Source organism: Syngnathus floridae, chromosome 22, assembly GCF_059516105.1.
Source record: "Syngnathus floridae isolate MCC-2025c chromosome 22, RoL_Sflo_1.0, whole genome shotgun sequence".
NCBI classification, from domain to species: domain Eukaryota; kingdom Metazoa; phylum Chordata; class Actinopteri; order Syngnathiformes; family Syngnathidae; genus Syngnathus; species Syngnathus floridae.
Genome location: NC_142434.1, coordinates 1,170,325 through 1,189,784, shown reverse-complemented (window position 1 = coordinate 1,189,784; position 19,460 = coordinate 1,170,325). Strand labels below are relative to the sequence as shown.

At 49.6% G+C, this 19,460-nt stretch overlaps 1 protein-coding gene across 2 annotated transcripts; it reads left to right on the top strand.

Annotated features, from left to right (window-relative positions):
* Nucleotides 1–1,331: 1,331 nt before the first annotated feature.
* Nucleotides 1,332–19,392, top strand: LOC148379079 (ankyrin repeat- and BTB/POZ domain-containing protein 3-A-like). Of its 2 annotated transcripts, XM_088366454.1 has the most exons (17): nucleotides 1,332–2,445; nucleotides 11,551–11,691; nucleotides 12,702–13,005; nucleotides 13,742–13,894; nucleotides 13,973–14,138; nucleotides 14,548–14,637; nucleotides 15,143–15,244; nucleotides 15,464–15,557; nucleotides 15,634–15,769; nucleotides 15,839–16,074; nucleotides 16,537–16,715; nucleotides 16,798–16,903; nucleotides 17,754–17,856; nucleotides 17,929–18,010; nucleotides 18,084–18,152; nucleotides 18,233–18,346; nucleotides 18,440–19,392. In XM_088366454.1, exons 1-17 carry the CDS (start codon nucleotides 1,545–1,547, stop codon nucleotides 18,674–18,676), a joined length of 3,213 nt encoding a protein of 1,070 aa, XP_088222580.1. In that variant the 5' UTR covers nucleotides 1,332–1,544; the 3' UTR covers nucleotides 18,677–19,392. The 2 variants fall into 2 exon arrangements, with proteins under 2 accessions (XP_088222580.1, XP_088222581.1); XM_088366455.1 differs by lacking the exon at nucleotides 15,143–15,244.
* The last annotated feature ends 68 nt before the right edge of the window (nucleotides 19,393–19,460 follow it).

Genomic DNA, 19,460 nt, shown 5'->3' with positions numbered 1-19,460 from the left:
TTTTAAATAACTACTAATACTCAAAGTCCATAACTAGTTCAGGCCGACATTTTAATTTACACAAAACTCTCGACATTTATGTTAGTGCAACAATTTCTTAAAACGACAAATATTCATCAAAAAGGAAAAAATAACAATAAAAAACAAACTAAAAATATCAGCAAGGCGTTTTGCTCGGCTCATATGCTTTCTTAACATCCACAGAAACTCTCATCCGTATTTCACCTGCAGTTTTTAATCAATGCACAACTAATTCAAATTAAACATTTACCGCGTGCATATTTGCAAAGATATGCATGTTTTTATAACAGTAGCGCTGCTTCTTATGATAAGTTTAACTTTGTTTTGGTTCCTCTGCGACATTGCCTTATATAAATACAACTGCTCTAATTATGTAAGGGAACTAACGCGGGCACGTGTGGAGCACTTCTCACATTTGTCCACTAGGTTGCAGTAAAGCATCGAAACAAACAACAGCCCGTGGGACTTTGCTGCAGAACAATTGAGAGACGATGTGGAATGCTTTGGATGATCCACTGGGAGATGTTTGGATAAATAATGTGCAAATCTTTGGATAATGGCATTTTCCATTCCATAGATGAATCGATATTTTCTTCAATCATGACTGTATAGAAATGAAATGAAGCCATATATGTTTCTAAAAATTTCAGGGGGAAAAAATCAGTGCTAACCTTGGACGATATTCATGTTATACTTAATAATAATATGATGATGACGACGATGATTTGCTGTTACCAGGCAACCAGGATTTAACAAATGCATTTTAGCGGATCCACACTCGTTCGTGCGTGGATTCATCGAGTGCTGCCCACCTCATCATGCAGCAGGTGCAACTCATGTGCAACAAATGTGTACGGAAACAAATATACGGCGAGTAGATGACGTGGCTTTACGCGTTTTACATTCACTTATTGACTGGAGGAAAGGGTATCATCGATGAAATGATGGAAGGTGGATAGAAAGGAAGAACAAAAGGAGGACGGGCGAAAGGAAACAAGTATGGAAGGAACAAGGAAGGAAAAAATATATAAAAAGTAAAGAAGGGAACATGAAAAGTATGAAAGGGAGAAAGGATGGATGAAGGAAGGGACAATAAATGGAAGGAAATAAGGATGGATGAGAAAAGGAAGGGAGGGAGGAGGGATGTAAGAATAAAACTGTCATATTAAATTTAATTGAGGGGACAGGGGTTTTGCGGGAGGGATATTGCCCTGCAATTTTCCCTATTTGTTTGTGCAGGTTGTTTTGTAGCTGTCATTCAACACGGACTCCTCCTCCAAGTGTTGCGCGTGGAGCCACGCGCACCTCCGCAGAGCGTCGGGCAGAGGGAGGGAGGGAGGCAAACTAAAGTTTCGTGTGCTCCGCTGCCGGCCCGTGTCGCAGCAACGCGGGGCAATGACGCACAGGGCTCCGTGAAGAGCCCACCGAGCTCGCATGGCTTCTTTTTAAGAGTCGCGCAGGCAGCCACGAACGTGCGCACGAACGAACGCACGCACGCGTGCCCAGCAGTATGCGGCGCGGCGATGGCAGGCAACGCTGTTGAGAGCACCGCGGTGAGGACGCTGGAGGACCTAACGCTCGATTCCGGTTATGGTGGCGCGGCGGACTCGGTCCGGTCGTCCAGCGTGTCGCTGTGCTGCTCCGACCCGCCCCTGCAGTCCCTCTCGCACGGCGGCAACCGCTGGCATCTGACGGAATCCATGCACAGCCGACAGAACAGCTTGGACACGGTCAACACCGTGCTGGCCGAGGACACGGAGGCGCTGGAGTGCGCGAGCCAGCTGTGCGCCAAGCTCCCCGAGCCGGAGGAGGTGCCGTGGAGCCTGGCCGAGGTGGAGAGCGCGCTGCGGCGGCGGCGGCGGCCGGGACCCGGACCGGAAGAGGAGCCGCCGCTGCCGCCGCCGTCCCCGGAGGTGCTGGCGCGGCTCTCGGTGCTGGTCAGCCGCGCGCTGGTGCGCCTGGCCCGGGAGGCGCAGCGGCTCAGCCTGCGCTACGCCAAGTGCACCAAGCTGGAGGTGCACAGCGCCGTCAAGGTGGTCCTCTCCTGGACCATCTCCGTCAACTGCATCGCGGCCGCGCTCAGCGCCTTGTCCCTGTACAACATGAGCGCCGCCGACAAGTTCGGTCGCGGCAAATCAGCGCGCTGCGGGCTCGTCTTCTCCGTGGGCAAGTTCTTCAGGTGGATGGTGGACAGCCGCGTGGCGCTGCGCGTCCACGAGCACGCCGCCATCTACCTGACGGCGTGCGTGGAGAGCCTCTTCCGGGAGGTTCTCGGCCGAGTCCTGCGCAGTGCGCTGCTGCAACGGGACGACGGAGCAGCCGACCTCAGCCTGGAAGCTTTGGAGCAGGCCGTGGCTGCAGACTCGGAGATCTGGGGGCTGCTGCAGCCCTGCCAGCACCTCGTCTGCGGGAAGAACTCCAGCGGTAAGTTCCCACCTTCAGAGGGTGAAGTACACAGGTACTAGAAACTTGTAGTTCCATTGTCCTGGAAACTTGTAGATCCTGGAATAGTTGAAGGACTAAAGCCAAATTGTCAGAACTTGGGTGCAATGCATCTAAGACCTTCCAAAAATTCCTTCTTCTGAGGGAAGTTGCAGTTCTGGGTGATTAACACTTCCCGTCTCCGTAGCACAATCATTTTTAGATTACATACTGTGTAATATAAACGAAATTTCCTCTGGGGACATCTAAAAGGGGCAAATGATCCAATTATCCTCATTAACTGTGCGCATTCATTTAGTACTAACGATGTCGCGGTTTTATCATTCGCGTGCGTTCATTTGGGACGCAAATGCTAATCTGCCTAATTACGATAAACGTGATGATGTCTTTCCAACAGGTGCGCGTTTTGCAGAAACGTTCAGAATTCGTCATGAATTCGGGCCGGGATCACGTCTCATTTGTTGCGACCTTCCCCAAGGAGGTGTCGGGCGGGGGACGGATGACACGCCAGCCAAACGTTCTTGCGTAGACGCTCCATTAAATTAGCAGCGGGAAGTCTCCTCCATCGTTCACGATGCCGTCCGCCACGGGAGGTCGGGGCGAGCGCATTTGCATAATTCTTCCCGATCATAAGCCTTTTGTTGTCCTCGCGATTATGAGGCGCCCTCCGAGCTGGAGGCCGGCCGGCTGACGAATGGCCGTCATTCCGCCGGCTGTGATGAATTTTTATGCGGTGGGTAATTTCATGATAGAAGACAGATTAAGCCGGATGGCAAAGTTGTTTCTTTTGTTTTATGAGTCACATCCCGTTGACCTTTGTTTTCTTTTTGCACCCTCCGGTTTGTATTCCAAAATGGCTGCTCAGAAAGTAGTAAAACCTTCTCCGCTAGCAGCTCTCTGCAGATGGATTTTCAATCTCAAGAGCTCAAGGACGGCTCTTCTTCTTCTTCGTGCTTTGGAAAATGCCGATTCGGCGAATATGTGTTTTTATGGCGCTGACAAAAGTTAGCTCGTACCTTTTGACAAACACTTGTTGAGTCATGACCTTTTCCGTGTAGCCACAGTTACCTTGGAAAAGGAGCACTTGCTGATTTATAGTTCAATAAATCAATAAGGGTTTTTCTAGATTTGATTGAGACGGTAGCTCATGATATTTCGGACATCTTCTTGAGCATTTTGTTGCAGCATTTGGTCACGGATAAACTGAGATTAGCCCAAATGCTAACATGGAGATACAGCTTTGCTTTCATGTTACGTCTGATTAAAAAAAAAAAATTCCGGGTCGCCGTCCTCTGTGAGCTTTTGGAAGGCGACAGGACCGCCGGCTGCTGCTTTAATTAACGAGGGCGAGCGCGGGACGAGTTCCCGGCGCCTCTGGGGAGAACCATCTGGCGGCACCACCGCGCAAAATAGGCCAGTGAGATGCGCTCGATGGAGAAGAGCATGCAGAGGCGGCCACTCGGCCATGCATTTCGTAACCAGTATGCTGCAACAGGGGAACTGTCCAAATCTGCAGCCGCCTCTGAATTTCACCAGATCCGTTCACTTGTGGCGTTTCAACAAAAGCTGGATTCATCGACGACTGTGGCATAAGCAGCAAAGATTTTTGGGCTTCTTCTCAGCCGACAGTGTCATGATCCAAACAGGCGTCTTTTCTCTGACCTGCATTTTGCAGCGTGAGAGCTTTTAGTTTCTTTTTTTTTCTTTTCTTTTAGTCCCTTTTTCTGTAAGTGGATGAGTCAGACACGTTCCACTTGAAACTGGCTGCGAGGTTTCCATATGGGCCTGGTATTGCAACATAAACAATGGCGGCGGGTATCTTTAGTAGGAAGGTGATGAAAGCGATGACGAAAACTCCAATAACAATACAGAGGGCCCATCTGTCTTCTTTTTTTTTATATCAATTTGAATAAATCTGCGTCTCTTTCTTACTTTGCGTATGAAATTGCCAGCGGTGGCTATCGTAAAAAAACAACTGCCTAAACGGGCTGCTGCAGAATCCAAATATAACTTTTTTGCCTGTCAAAATCTAAATATATTATATATTGCCGAATTAGATGACAGAACAGTGAGGCTATTTCCCCCCCAAACGTTGCGTAATGCCAGAGGTGCTGATCCAAATTTGTTCCCTCCTTTGTGGTTTGCATGTCAGGCGTGACGCCTGCCACTCGCGGTGTGGTCTTGACGTCCCATTTGTGTCAGGAGTCCTCTCGCTGGATTCCTGACACTTTGGCTCCCCCCCCGCCCCTCCTCTCGCTCGTGCCACGAATAATTCACCAGCCAGCTCCTTTATTATTTCACACACACACACTCGCCGGAGACGTCAAGCCTTGACAGCCTCCTACGGGCTCGCTGATGTGTCTACTTGAAATTTAGAGGAGCAATATTTGAGTTGAGTCTGCAGGATTCAAATGGGATTCTCTCTCTTCCGTCAGTATTGATACCAGTAACACATTAGCATCCATCTCTCTCGAGCACTCTCTCGCTCTCTTTTCATCCATCTCATGCATAAATCAATACACCACTGTATGACACGACCACCGTGCATCCCGCCGTGACTGTGTAAACGCGTGCGCGTGCGTGCGTGGGCGCTCGCTCGCTCGCTCGGTGATTCAGCCGCGGATGAGGTCACGAGCGAGTGTAAACGGCGCCGCGGAGCATGACGAGCTCGCCCGCGGCCCGTCTAGCGAGGCGCTGGCATGCCGGTTAGCGGTTATAGACGTCCTCGACTGGATTCTGGGGGCTTTGCAAAAGTAGGCCAGCTCGTAGCTGAGAGCACCCGCGACCCGAGAAGTTGGCCAGAGGCGCCTTTGGAGACGTTCAAATCCAGCCGACCTTACAAAGTTGCAGGCAGCAGGGTGAAAAGGTGACGAAGACCATTTCGAATTAGAAGGATGACGTCATGTTGGCGCATACACAAAGGGAGAGCGAATGCTACTATGTCAAATCGGCAAAAAACGATGAGCATCAAAGTTGCGTGTAAAACGCCGTCACGTCAGCAAAAGTTAGTTTTCTGCACTTTTGGGTTCAAAGGAGGTAATTTGACTCAAGCCAGCCCATCTGCGACTGCTGATTGATTTTTGTTTTTGGAGTTAATTGCTTGGTATTACTTTGAAATATGACACGGAGCCACGCAATCCGTCAAATCTGCCGTTGCGCTCGTGTGAGCGAGCTTATATAAAAACTAATGAAGCCGTTTTGATTAGATTTTTGCAGCCTGCTAGATAATCACCCCGAGAGCCATTCGCTAGTGGAAATGATCCGGAATGTTTTTGTGTGAGAATCCCAGAAAAAGGATCCGGGAATTTCCCCTAGGCGTGCCAACATTCGCTAAATCTCAACTGAATATTTCAAATGAGCTTGTTTGAACAAAATCGTTTGTAACTGTCGTGCGGATCACAACGTTACGAATAAATTTGATTGGGAAGGGCATCCCGCCGCCCACTAGAAGAAGAGACGAGCGAGCGTTTGTTTCCGCCTGGCAAAACGGGGATAATCACGGTGGGCAAATGAGCCGAGTCCCGAGCGCCCGGGCCCTCGTCGACCGCCCCGGAGCGACCCCGTGACAAGCTTGATGGATGGCGCCGCTCGCCGAGCTCACTCCCAGAGGAAGCTTTCGAAATACGACGGCGGAGCTCTGCGGGTGGTCACGAGACGGACGAAACGGGAAGGAACAAAGGCGGAGCTTGATCCGGCAAGGGTCAGCGGGTGAACGTGTTTCTTTCAGCCCACGGATGATGTGTGAGCTCATGTGAGAAATGAGGTGGCGCCAGGGGGCAAAGGTCACTTTCATAAATCCAAAGGGGGTGTGAATGAATAACTTTGGACAACGATTATCACTGTGTGGCACGAGAGTTGAATAGACTCAAGCGGATGTCAAACGCTGTGGAAAAATCATTGAAATCGCAGCGGGCGGGCCTGCATTGCCCACTTGGCACGTGTGGCTCATCTCTGGACACCTAAACAATTCGCAACAATCATCAAATAAACATTTTTTTCCTTGCCACTGTGTTGCCATGGCAGCACTCTGAGCTGTGCTGTGGTCACAGCAGATATCAGCCCCCCACCACCACCACCACCACAAAAATATTATTGGTAAATAAAAATTTGAGTGGCAAACCGGTTAATGTGCTCACCAGTTGGCCCACACTCACAGAAATGCACAAGAGTGCTAATCTCATGGCATGACATCATCCAATCCAGCTACAACACGACACGTTTTCCTGGGCTGGCATCCAAAATGCGCTGTATTCCAAATTGATTCCGGCCCGAGAACAAGCTCCCTCGTGGAAGTTGACTTCATTTGTTTGTTTATTTTTTCTGTGCCTTAAATAATTTGAAGAACGTCCCCAGTGATTTTCCAAAATATAGTTGCCAAGTGTGGGACCCGTGATGGTTTTGGGGACATTTGAATGGAAATTCATAATTACCCGCCATGTTAATTATTATTTTTTAATTACTTTGTGAAGATGTTTCTGAACACACTATATGCAAATATTACGGTATTGTATCAGTGGCGAATATTTGGGGATTTCAATAAGGCACCTGGGACAACTACGTGGGGTCCTCAGTACCCGGAAGTAGTTGACATTGAGCGGGAGTTTCGCCGGGTGTAATTGACGCTGTTGTGTGTGTTTCAGGTGAGTAAAGCTGTTGAAAAGATGATGATCACAATTAATTATTGTTTTAGAATATGATACAAACGGTTGTACAATGTATAATTTTGCGTATAATATGGAAAATGTGTGATTTTTCTAAAGGATTCGCATCCAATTCACCCGCGCTAAACACTTGCTCATTTGAAATGGTTAAATATTTGGAATTCTCATGAATTATGGAATGTGTTTCCATAAATGTTTGAACCAAATTAATTTTTCCCAAGCATTTTCTTATTCATGATTAGTAATGTGTAAATAAATCGTGTTTTTAGTCATAATTTCTTCCTCTACGATTTTCCCTCTTGAACGTAAGTGCATACACGGCACCCCACTGCCCCTACAGGCCAAGGCGTGCATAGCAGTAACAGTCGGTATTTATTTGTATTCATCCTTTTGTACTGTTGCTATATTACTATATGAATTGATGTTGTTACTAATCTTTCAAGTTATATTTCGAAAATTGGCAGTTGAATATATTGTATCTTTTGAAATTGGTTGTGATTTCAATATCAATCCAAATAATGTTGATTTTTATTCAGTCCATAATTGAGTAAACATCCAATTGTTGTCAGTTGGGCCTTCAGAAATAACCTTGGCAAAAGAGCCGCATGCTGCTTCACCAACGTGTTCTTCTCATTTGGTCCCACGCTCGGAATTCATTGCGAACAAAGCCTTCGCTGAATTGATGGAATTTTTGAGTGTGTGCGTATTAATATTGATGCGTTGCTGATGAGCTTTCCTGACTCGCTAACATTTGGAAAGGTCTTAACCCAGGGGAGATGATCGTCCCCGTCGCTTGCCGTAAGATTCCGGGTCCTTCCAAGCCAAACGTCTTTCTCCGTTCCTGCTCATTTCTGACCTTGCTGAAATTTGCTGAAGGTGCTTCCCGGCGTTCGCATCGGCACTTGGTATTCCGCTCTCCTCTCGGGCGCCTTCTCTGTATCCGCGGGGAGGCGAGTCAATGTCTTTTTTTTTTTCTCCCTCCGGGAGATAATTGAAGGCCGGAACGTTTTATTTGCTGTGCTCCGACAGGCTGACGTTCTTGTCGTTTCGCATCGCAACTCTCGACATATATCGTTTTCTCCGTGGCACGGCCTCGACCTTTCTCTTTTCTGTCTTTGTTTTCTCAGCTTCTCTCTGATGTTAACTTCATTCTGAACAATGTGGGCAATACTCAGCCCATCAACAACAAAAAATAATCCCCCACTTTGCGTCCACTCGTGTGAAAACGCTTCCAGCGTCCTCAAATAAACACTCGCTCTGCCAGCAAGTTGACAAATGCTCTCCGGGGAGAACAAGCTGCACTTTTTGGCACCGTTGCTCGCTCTCGCTGCCAGATGCTAAATGGGCTCTCCCGCAAGAAGGCGTGCGCAATATTCCGGAAATTAACATGACGAATGTCACGCGGCCAATGCTCGTCCATCATTGCTTAATGACTGCAACTTTCCTGGTTTTTATTAATGTTGACTCTTTTGCATCTGATTTTTTTTTTTTTTTTGCATTGTGTGTGTGTTCTGTAATTAACTAAGAGCGCGCGAGTGACCTAGTTGAGCGCGAGGCCCTGTTGTGGTCAACGGCGGTCAATGGACTAATGAAAGGCAGTTGCGATGGTATAAATCGGGTCGGGACCAGATGGCGCTGAGCTGCCTGCCTGCGGGCAGCCGCCAACGATCGCCCGCTCCCAACACCATGACGTCAGGATTGCTCATTGCATTGCGTCTTAGTTTTGCATCATCATTGTGTGATGAGACTGAATCCGCACTTGGGATTAAACTGAAGTTTTTTTCTGGCTGTTAAGGGACGACATCATAAGTGATTCATTCGTTTAATTTCCATTTAGCGAGCGAGGCTGCTAATTCCATTGTCTTTGATGCTAACGATAAACTTGTGTGCGTCAGCAAGCCTCGCTTTCACCCGTCACCCGCTAAGAGGCATATCTCACCGCCTCCTCTCTTATCTCTCCTTGCTTGGCTTTCTTTTTCCTTTTTTTTGTAAGAAGAGATGCGTCGCAAAGACAACAAGCGATGTAAAGATATGGGTGGCTGCGGAGCGCAGCTTGTGCAGGCGCTGAATTTACAATCTGTCGCAGTGCAACACGGATGACATGGGGCTCGCTGTGGCGCAAAAACAATCAAGTGTTTTGCTCCCCGGGCCGGCAGTCCATATTTCACCGCCGTAAAGCCCGGTTATTTATCAGCACGGGCTGCCCCCTTTTGGCTCCGAAGACTTTGCGCCGGGTGGGCTCGAGGGTTGATTTAGAGATGCTTTGGAACGTCTTGTTATTGGCGCCCTCGTGTGGACACTAAAGGAATTGCAGTATTGATTTCCTTCCTAAGTGAGCAGGTGAGCGGCAAGCATTTACGCGGTGCCGCGCTGATCTCGTGCAGTGAAAATGGCCGCTGCGCACGGGAGTCATTATTGATCAGAGCGTTTGCTGGCTCGGTTGATCGGTCGCGATGGCACAAATCGATGGGGCGCATCGTGTCCGGAGCGGACGCCGCCGCCTGCGGGCAGCCGTCATCGATCACGATGCCGCGTCATGCTTTCAAAAAGCCCTAATTTGAAACTTGATCACCAACCCTCACCAGATTGCAAAAATCCAAGTTAGTTGGAAGATTTATTGGCAGCATTTCGATTGACTTGTTGTCGCGTGTTGGAGGAGGAAAAAAAAAAACACGTAAGTGGGGAAGTGTCCAGACGTCCTGCTGTTTTCTTTCTTTCTTCAGGAATAATGAGTCAAGGTGTGAACAATGAAGCCGAGGTATGAAAAGTCTCGCTTGACGTCGATTCTGCAAGTGACTCACGGCAGTTTAGCAAGGAGAAGAAAGAAATCGTTTCTCCTCATTTTGGGAAATTCCAATGTGGTGGCAACGCCATCTTTTTTTCTTATTGAGTGCGCCTGCATGTGCGAATGTCCTCAGCTGCTCTCCTGGCTCATGTGCGCCGCGTGCGCCTGACCCACTTCCCCGATTGGCCGCACACTCCAAACCTCAAAACAATAAAAAAAAAAAAAAAAACCTCAGTCCCCGTGGTAGGAGTCATCATGACAATTAAAGTCAAGTTGGAAAAAAAGAAATTCGGGAAATTACATCTTCTATTTTAAAGTCTATAGAATGTTGCAGGGATTTGATTTGGGTTCTCGTGCAGGAAAAAACCCCAAAACCGACCCAACGTGCCAGTTTGACGCTTCCTCCACTCCGCTGTCACATCATGGCCGTCCGATGGAATGCACACCTGACACCTCCATTAAGGGCCCGGCTGACGGGCTGCGCCGTCACCCGCAATTTCCCCGGGGATCGTCACGGTGACAGGACGTGGCAGGCAGGGACACTGCCCCCCCGTGACCCCGACCTTAACCTCCTCCCTCGACCTCAGTCAGCATCTTAGCTGTCAGGGGCGTTGCCGCCCACGCCGCCGCCACCGCGGTGCTGACAGCGGCCAAAAGAATAGGAAGGTCTCGGCCGCTGTCAAGACTTAGCTTGGCTCGTAGCTCGAGGGAGCTTCTGTTTTCATTGCTGTGCAAAATGATTACTCCAGGTAGGTGGACACTACAAAATGACCTGATGGCAGAAGTTGACGTTTTGGAAAGGAATTTTTTTTGGGTCGTTTCTTCACGTAACGCCACCTCGGCGGTGTCGGCCATCGCAGCTGCGAACTCGGCAAGCGGCCAAGCTGGGTGACCGATGGTGCGTTGACCTGGAAGCGCCAAAAGCCGCCGCTGCCGCCCCGAATGTGCCAGAACGTGTGCAATTGTGTCAGGACAATTGTCGCCGCACTTTGCCGGCGCCGGAAGGTTTTTTGAACCTTGATGTCAACTGCACCATTTTCTTTGGGTCTCTTACGGGGCAGCAAAGTAATCACTAACGATATCGTAACAATGCGTGGAAGAAAATCTTTTGTGTCCTCTCGCTTCCTGTTTTGCTTTCATCACGGCAGTAAATGACTCAGGCCTGAAACATTCATTGAGATGAGAATTGGCCCAAAAATGATGCATTGATTGATTATTTTGCGGGACCGCATTGTGCCCAAGCACGCGTGCAGCTGTGAGGTTTCATTTTTTTTTTTTTTGTGCTTCCCTTACACTAAGGCCTGCTGAGCCAATCACAGCCCAATCGCCTGTTGCCATGGCGACTACCTGTTAATATTCCGGGAGAGTTTTCTCACCGGTGAGGGGGGATTGCCGCACTCCTTCAGAAGAGAATCGATTCCTGCAGGTGGAAAAAAAAAAAAGGGCCACCCGTTTGATTCGGCGGCTCATCATCAATGTGGCCTAATTAACCTTGACCAGGATTATGGCCTGGCTAATCCCGCCCAAAATGGACTCCTGCCTTTTCCTCTCGGCTTCATCCCCACATCAATGACAAAGTGCATTTTCATTGAGCGACGTGAAATCGTGTTGGACCCACTAAAAATGTTTATGCTTACGCAGGTGTGCTGAGCCTACCCGAGAGTCTGAACCTCCACCGGGATCAGCAGCAGCGCTCGGGTCACGGCTGCCTCACGCCGGCCGAACTGCGCACGTTGGAGCAATCGTTGCTGGCCACGCGTGTTGGAAGCATCGGCGAGCTGAGTGAGTATCACGCACCATCTGCAGGCGGGACATCTATTTTTGATGATCCTGGACTTGATAGGCCTCATTTTTCTTGACGTGACACGTTGGAAATGAAGGTAAGGGAGAAGAGAAGCGGCCAGCAAGACCCCGTTCCTTTCTTCAACACGAAACGCCCCCGAGTGCCGATTTGAACGCTCTTCAGACATCTTTGTTTTCTTGGCCTGACGTTTGCTCAGCCTGCGTCCTCCACAAAAATCTTTTTGGCATGTGTCAGAAAGGCGGCCTTCCAGGAGCGATAGCGAGGACGACACAAGCGGCGCCGGCCTCGCTTGCCAAGGATTCACTTTAAACAATGAATCCATTAATCCTAAACTAGAAGGTCCTCGTTTTTCAAAATAAACATCAAACAGGGATATTATATGATTTGCTCATTTGCATATTTCATCAGCACAGAGGAGAAAGTCGTGAGTCCTTCCGACAGGGAAAAACAAAAAGATGTGGTTTCCCGTGTGTGTGTGTGTGTCTGTGTGTGGTTTGCTGAGCTCATCACAGCATAGACCCCCCCCCCCTCCCCCCCGTCCAAAAAAAAAAAAAGAAACAAGCAACGACAGCAGAGGAATTAATGAAGCAACACAAAAGCGCTTCATCAAGGGAGGCATTAGCAGTTTGTCTCGTTAAAAATCAAAGTTGTTATTTGCAGATGTGCTTTGGGGACACCCCCCCCTTCCCCTGCCACTTCTCAGCTCGCCAGGCGTGGACGCCTTCTAGTATCTGGCTTTCTCCCTTTTCTTTATGCTCTTTATCTTCCCGCTGACCAAGGCCGCTTCCTGGAAAGCGGGCGTGATAGCCAACCTTCAGCAATTCCAAGAATTAAAAACAAAAAAGATCAGATGCATCATGCAAGCCTTCATTTGCAGCAGAATCACATACAAAAGTCCAACTGCGTCTTAAGATGGCCGTCCAACATAAAATTGGAGGAAATGCAATGTTGAAACATTGCATGATTTTGTTTTGTTTTATTCTCGCAGGCGATTTGGTGATGCGGGCCATGCACCACCTGCAGCCGCTGCACGTGAAGAACAGCAGCACCGGCAGCCCGCTCCACCACCACCACCACCACTATCACCACCACAAGATGGCCGCCGCCACCGTCAGTAGCAGCAGCAGTGGCAGCGGCAGCTCGGGCGTGGCGGCGACTTGCGGCGGCGGCGGCGGAGACGTCCACTGGGAGCCCGAGGCGCTCTACACCTTGTGCTACTTCATGCACTGCCCACAGGTGGAGTGGGAGAACCCCAACGTGGAGCCCTCCAAGGTCACCCTGCACACCGAGAGGTACAAGCGCACGTTGCCACTGGTGGCGCTAGAGGGGGGGCTCTGAGGTCCTTGGGGAAAAAAATCTTAGCACCGCCAGTGCACATTGCAGCACATCATCTGCTTTGTTTTGGTCTGACTTATTGAAGTATCTGTAAATCATGGAGGAAGGAAGGCTTTCCCCGTTTTCGTTGCCATGTTTGCAGTCCATTGATAGAAGAGCCGAGAAGGAGGATGTGAACGCTTGATTACACGAGGCGCCTGCGTAAAATGAATTGAACATGAGAAAAAAAATGACGGAGGGCAATTCCAGATGAGGCCCGGCCTACTTCCAGCTCGACCTTGTTTGAACCCTGACCATACCCAAATAGCCGCGCTAGCACGTCGCTGCTACATGTTGCTCATTGCGACCAAAAAAAAAAAAAAAAAAGCTCACCTATTCTAACCCTGGTCAGCCAAGAAAGTAAGTCAGTCGTTTTCCTCCCAAAACAACAACTTAGAATTATCGGACAAAAGTAGAGATTTCGCGCCTGCTGAAATATGAAGCCCAGCTCACGGCATCAGTTTGATTGAGGGCTGCTCGTAAGAGTTTTAGCATCTCTCTCTCTTCCCCCTCACAGCAAGTCTAAATCAATTTTATGAGGTTGGCTCGGCCTTTATAGAGACGTGTAATGAGCAAGTCGATGCGGCGCGATTTACGCCAGGCATGGCGGCGGCGGCGGCGGCGCTATTGACGCGTGCGCTGCGGCCCCCTCAGGCCCTTCCTGGTGATGCCGCCGCTGATGGAGTGGATCCGGGTGGCGGTGGCCCACGCCGAGCACCGCCGCAGCCCGGCCGTGGACAGCGACGACGTGCGGCAGGCCGCCCGACTCATGCTGCCCGGCGTCGACTGCGAGCCCAGACAAATCAAGTCAGCCCGCCGGACCGGAGCGACCCGACAATAGACGCTTTTGAAATTCACAGTATTTCCGTTTTGGATGGTGTGTAGAGCAGAGGATTGTTTCTGCGGCACCCGCAAGCTGGACGCCGCCTCCACGGAGGCCAAGTTCCTGCAGGACCTGGGCTTCCGGATGCTCAACTGCGGACGCACCGACCTGGTCAAGCAGGCCGTCAACCTGCTCGGACCCGACGGCGTCAACAGCGTCAGCGAGCAGGTACTAAACGGGGCTCGAATCCTTTTCTAAAAGCAATCGGGGCTCATCGCATGTCTCTAGCGCCCCCAAGTGGAAGGGAGGGTATCATCACCCGTCACTTCTTTTGGCACTTTCTTTTTGGCACCGCCAAGAGTTGAGAGCGAGAAGCATCTTCTGGCGGCGCCTGCCAACATACGCGGTAGTCTCCCACGCGAGCAAGTGCTTGTTTGTCTCTCTCAGTTTTTGTTGCCAGCCTTCGCCCAATCAACCCTTTGCTTGAAAATCAATTTCACAAGTGAAAACGTCCTACTTTTAAAAGAAGCATTTCACAGGGAAAAAGTTCAGATTCAAAGACAAATAATTAAGCTATTTTACAAGAAAAAGATCATTAAAAAAGTATTTTAAATCCAACGTGACCATTGTGTTCCAGGGAATGACGCCCCTGATGTACGCGTGCGTGCGCGGGGACGAAGCCATGGTCCAAATGCTCCTGGACGCCGGCGCCGACGTCAACGGCGAGGTAAGCGACTCCCGGCCGTGCTTTCACTGCCGCATGATCGTAACGAAATTGCTGTGGCGCCTCTGCGGGGCTTTTTCTTGTTTGTTTATTTTGCTGCTCATCAATAATGCATGCTCATCATTCCTGGAGAGAGCTCGCGCGCGCGCGTGTGACTCATCTAATCGTCGCAGTCCAGAGAGCACGCTGCCGCACGTTTAATGAACGAGTCCGTGGACGTCCATTTTCATGAACGCTCCTCGTCAACCTTGACGTCACCTGCCCAAAGCGGCACCTCGCCTGAAACGCAATCCCTCAAAGTTTGATGAAAGAAAATGAGCTTGAGGTGGCTATAATCGCTCATTTTCATAGTTCCTTGCCTCTTGGATTTAGAAAAAAAAAAATCCCCCAAAGCAAACTTGCTAGACTTTTCTATCAGCTTTTCTAACCAAAACGACGCTTCTTTCTGCAACCGCCTGCCAGCGCCCCCCGCTGGCCGCCGTTAACTTGTGTAATGTGACTCTCCCAGGTGCCCGCCACAGTGCGCAAGCACCCGTCCGTTTATCCCGACGCACGCGGCGGGACGCCGCTCACGTTCGCCGTCTTGCACGGACACGCACCTGTCGTGCAGGTAGTGACGGCCCACCCCTCGATGGAAAAAATAATAAGGAATACAATCAATCATTGATCTCAATGGATTCATGCGCACCACATTCTAAATCAACCTGTTGTGTGTCCATAACTTCATACACACTAACGTCAGCGCTTCCAGAATATTCCATAAGTGTGGGAAATTGCCCACGTTTGACCCCCATTTTTGACCCCCACTCCTTCCCTGTTGCTCCCTTAGCTGTTGCTGGACAACAGCGCCGGCGTGGAGGGTTCGCTGCAGGACGGCGCCGACAACTACACGGAGACGCCGCTCCAGCTGGCCTCGGCCGCGGGTGCGCATGAAAACATTGCAAAACTTCAAATTTGTCTGAAATATTGCCCCCTTGAAGTTGACGTCGTCCCACGCAGGCAACTTTGAGCTGGTGAGTCTGCTCCTGGAGCGAGGCGCCGACCCAATGATCGGCACGGCGTGTCGCAACGGCATCTCGTCGGCGCCGCTCGGCGACATGAACTCTTTCAGCCTGGCGGCGGCGCACGGACACAGGTGGCGCCTTTTAGCCGAATAGTCCACCTTGAGTTTCCTAAAAATGACAGCGGTCCGCTTTGTTTGTAGAAACGTGTTCCGGAAGCTGCTGTCCCACACGGAGAAGGACAAGGCCGACGTCGTTTCCCTGGAGGAGATCCTGGCCGAGGGTTCGGCGCCGTCGGCGCAGAAGGCGTCGGCCTCGCACGCGAACGGCGGCGGCACGCTGCGAACAGGAAAGGCCAAGCTGCGCGCCCTGAAAGAGGCCATGTACCATAGCGCCGAGCACAGCCATGTGGACATCACCATCGACATCCGCAGCTTAGGTCAGACTCACGCATGCATGCCACACTTGAGAGTACTCGTGAACAATTTCGTCTTAGCTTCATGCTAACAAGCATGAAGCTAATTTATAAGCATCAAAAATGGCGCCGCAGCTCATGCAGATACACAATTGAACCATTCCTCTCAATGGGGAAAGATGATTTGAGATCTGTGCAAGGCACGGAATGAACTAAACTTGTAAGTCAAGGCACCGCCGTCATCAATAAGTGAGCGCCTCTCTGCCACATTTCACAAGCTTCATTCTCCACCTGACATAAGCGACACTATCACTCATTCATCAGAGGAGGCCAAGCTTTTCAAAGTCACATTTGTTCAAATTCTCATTCTATCAATGCTCACGAAATGTTGATTTATTTTCCTAACCAAGCAAAAATGCTCCGCCTGTATATCTCATCCTCGATGAAAGTAAAATGATGGAGTCTTTCCCCATCACGCGCGTCCAGGCGTTCCGTGGACGCTGCACACGTGGCTGGAGTCGCTGCGGACGGGCTTTGCGCAGCAGCGCCGTCCGCTGATCCAGGCTCTGCTCAAGGACTTCTGCTGCATCCGCGAGGACGAGTACACCGAGGAGCTGCTCACGCACGGCCTGCCCCTCATGTTCCGCATCCTCCGATCCTGCAAGGTCCTCCGGCCGCCGCCGCCGCCGCTTGGCTTTCAAATGTTTTGTAAATCCTTGCTGACTGTGGAACTGTGCGCGTGTGTAGAACGAGGTGATCAGCCAGCAGCTGTCCGTCATCTTCACGCAGTGCTACGGTCCCTTCCCCATCCCAAAGCTCACCGAGATCAAGAGGAAGCAGACCTCGCGCTTAGGTGACACCCTCAAAATGCAACTTGTTTGTTGTGGCGGACTGACGACTTGAACTGCTTATTTTTAGCTTTCCGTCAAATGTTAAAGCTTTTAAGATGCGCATCAAATGTCACTGCGCCCTTGCGCGGCAAAATTTTCTCCGATTATTTTTGACATTTATTTTATTTTTTTGAAATATGAACGCGACTGCTCTGAAGTGCACTCCAGCTGGATCCAGTACGAGAATACACCTGAATTTAGTTCTTTACTGTCATGTTTGAAGGAAAATGTGGTTTGAAAAAAAATCCAAGAAAAGTTCATGGCTGCGCTGTAGCACCCCCTACCGTTTGAATGTCTCATTGCACTTTAATTTAACCCCTGATGACACTTTCACTAAGCGGCATGAAATTTGATTGGCATGTCTGTTAGAAGTACACCTACAAGAAAAGTCTCAAGGATCGACGCCCAAATAAAAAAACAAAAAGTCCACCATTTTGCCTTGAAGTTACCATTTTAGGGCGACCATTTCCCAGCATCCTCTAAAGACTTCTCCTCGAGATTCTGTCTGATTGCCACCAAATTTGGCTCATGTCGACCTGACAGATGGGTGAGAATTTCGATGGGTTTTTATGTGATTGCGTGTTGGCGGAGCATGGCAGCAAACGTTGATGACTCACCCAAAAAGCAGGCCAAACAGCACAAGGCCAGAGAAGACACGGCATGCAGCTTTAATCTACTAATTGTTGTGTTTTCATTTTTCATAAAGCCACTCGGCGAGGCGTGTAACGAAGGAGCACGTTCGTTTAAGCTGCTGCCGCACTCAGCGTTCAGACGAGATGACTAATGAGGCGTTTTGTGTGCTGCTATCGGCAGACCCGCACTTCCTCAACAACAAGGAGATGTCGGATGTCACCTTCCTGGTGGAGGGGAAACCCTTTTATGCACACAAAGTTCTGCTTTTCACCGCATCGCCCAGGTAAAGTCTCTTTTTTTTTTTTTTTTCATTATCATCTGCAGACTTAAAAAAAAATGGGTCAATTACTTCCAGGTTTAAATCGCTGCTGCAAAACCGACCGGCGGCCGAGAACACATGCATCGAAATCAGCCACGTCAAGTACAACATATTTCACGTAAGGCCTACTCCAAACCACTAGGGGGCAGTGTGGCGACCAGACACCTCAATAAATGTTTTTGTCTGTCCAGTTGGTTATGCAGTATCTCTACTGTGGGGGCGCAGAGTTCTTGCACATACGCAACACCGAAGTCATGGAGGTAAGAGGGCCTTGGCTTAGCACGTGTTAGCTAGTGCGAGTTAGCATTTTTTAACTGAGACGGCCGCATGTGTCGCGCAGCTACTGTCTGCCTCCAAGTTCTTCCAACTCGAGGCCCTTCAGAGACATTGTGAGATCATCTGCTCCAAGAACATAACCACCGAGACCTGCGTGGACCTCTACAAGCACGCCAAGGTCAGACAACGGCCAATAGCAAAGCATTAGCGCTATCCTGCACTAAATGCTAATGTCGCGTTGATCTCTTGAAACGTCGCTCCGATCGCACAGTTCCTGGGCGCCTTGGAGCTGACGCGCTTCATCGAGGGCTACTTCCTGAAGAACATGGCGCTGCTGGTGGAGCTGGACACCTTCAAGCAGCTTCTGTACGAGGCCCCGCCGCCGGCTCCCTCCTCCCCAGACGGCCCCGCCCCCCCCTGCTCGGACATCCTGCACGACCTGGAGAAGACGCTGGCCTCTCGCGTCCACTCCATCCACCTGTCCACCTCCAAAGGCTCAGTGGTGTGACGCGCGCGCCACCATCTATGATCAGTAGCAAAGCCAGCAAAAGGAACCTTTTGGGCCAAACCTTCTGCATCTGGGACACTGTGTTACCAAACTCCTCCCACCCTGATTTTGTTTTGTTTTTTGCATGAGGCCCTTTTATGCACAGCCTTCCCTCAGAGGAAGTGGAGGACCCCACTGAAATAATGCAAAGTGTCATTAGATCCACATTTGTCCAACTTTGTCATCTCTGGCTTGAATGTGCGCGTTGCACATTTGTAGCCGGCCGCCGTCCTGCTTTCGCGGCACATTTTTTTCTCCCCCTGTAATATTCTGGTGAGTTCAAGTCAAGCAAAATGATTGAAAAGGGATTGAAATGTGATGGGAAATACAAGAGGTATTGATCAGCATGTGCTCTTAATAAAGTGGCAGCGTGTCCAGTCCAGCAGACAACCAAAAACATAATAGTAATGCAGTACTGTACTACGATTGATTGTAGGCACTTGAATCGTGTAAATAGAAACAGAAATCCTATACTATTTCTTTATTTTCATACATATAGCCCCATAGATTTCATTTTAATCTATTTTGTTGATATACATATAAAGAGGATGTTTAAAAAAAAGAACTATTATGTAAGTCTAACTGGGACACAATGTGAGAAGCAAGGATGTAGTTGCACTCGTGCTACACTTTCCATGTTTCTGTGGGCAGACAATAAATGACCACATTTTCATTTAGATGTTGCATTTTATTGTTTCCCCACGTATGATGTGCATAATATTTAAATGGGGCTTTGACATCTAGA

Coding starts and splice junctions, on each gene's coding strand:
- LOC148379079 (XM_088366454.1), top strand. CDS start 1,545: ATGGCAGGCAACGCTGTTGAGAGCACCGCGGTGAGGACGCTGGAGGAC. Junction 13,895..13,972: donor TGCGAGCCCAGACAAATCAA/GTCAGCCCGCCG, acceptor GATGGTGTGTAG/AGCAGAGGATTGTTTCTGCG. Junction 16,904..17,753: donor GAAGCAGACCTCGCGCTTAG/GTGACACCCTCA, acceptor TGCTATCGGCAG/ACCCGCACTTCCTCAACAAC.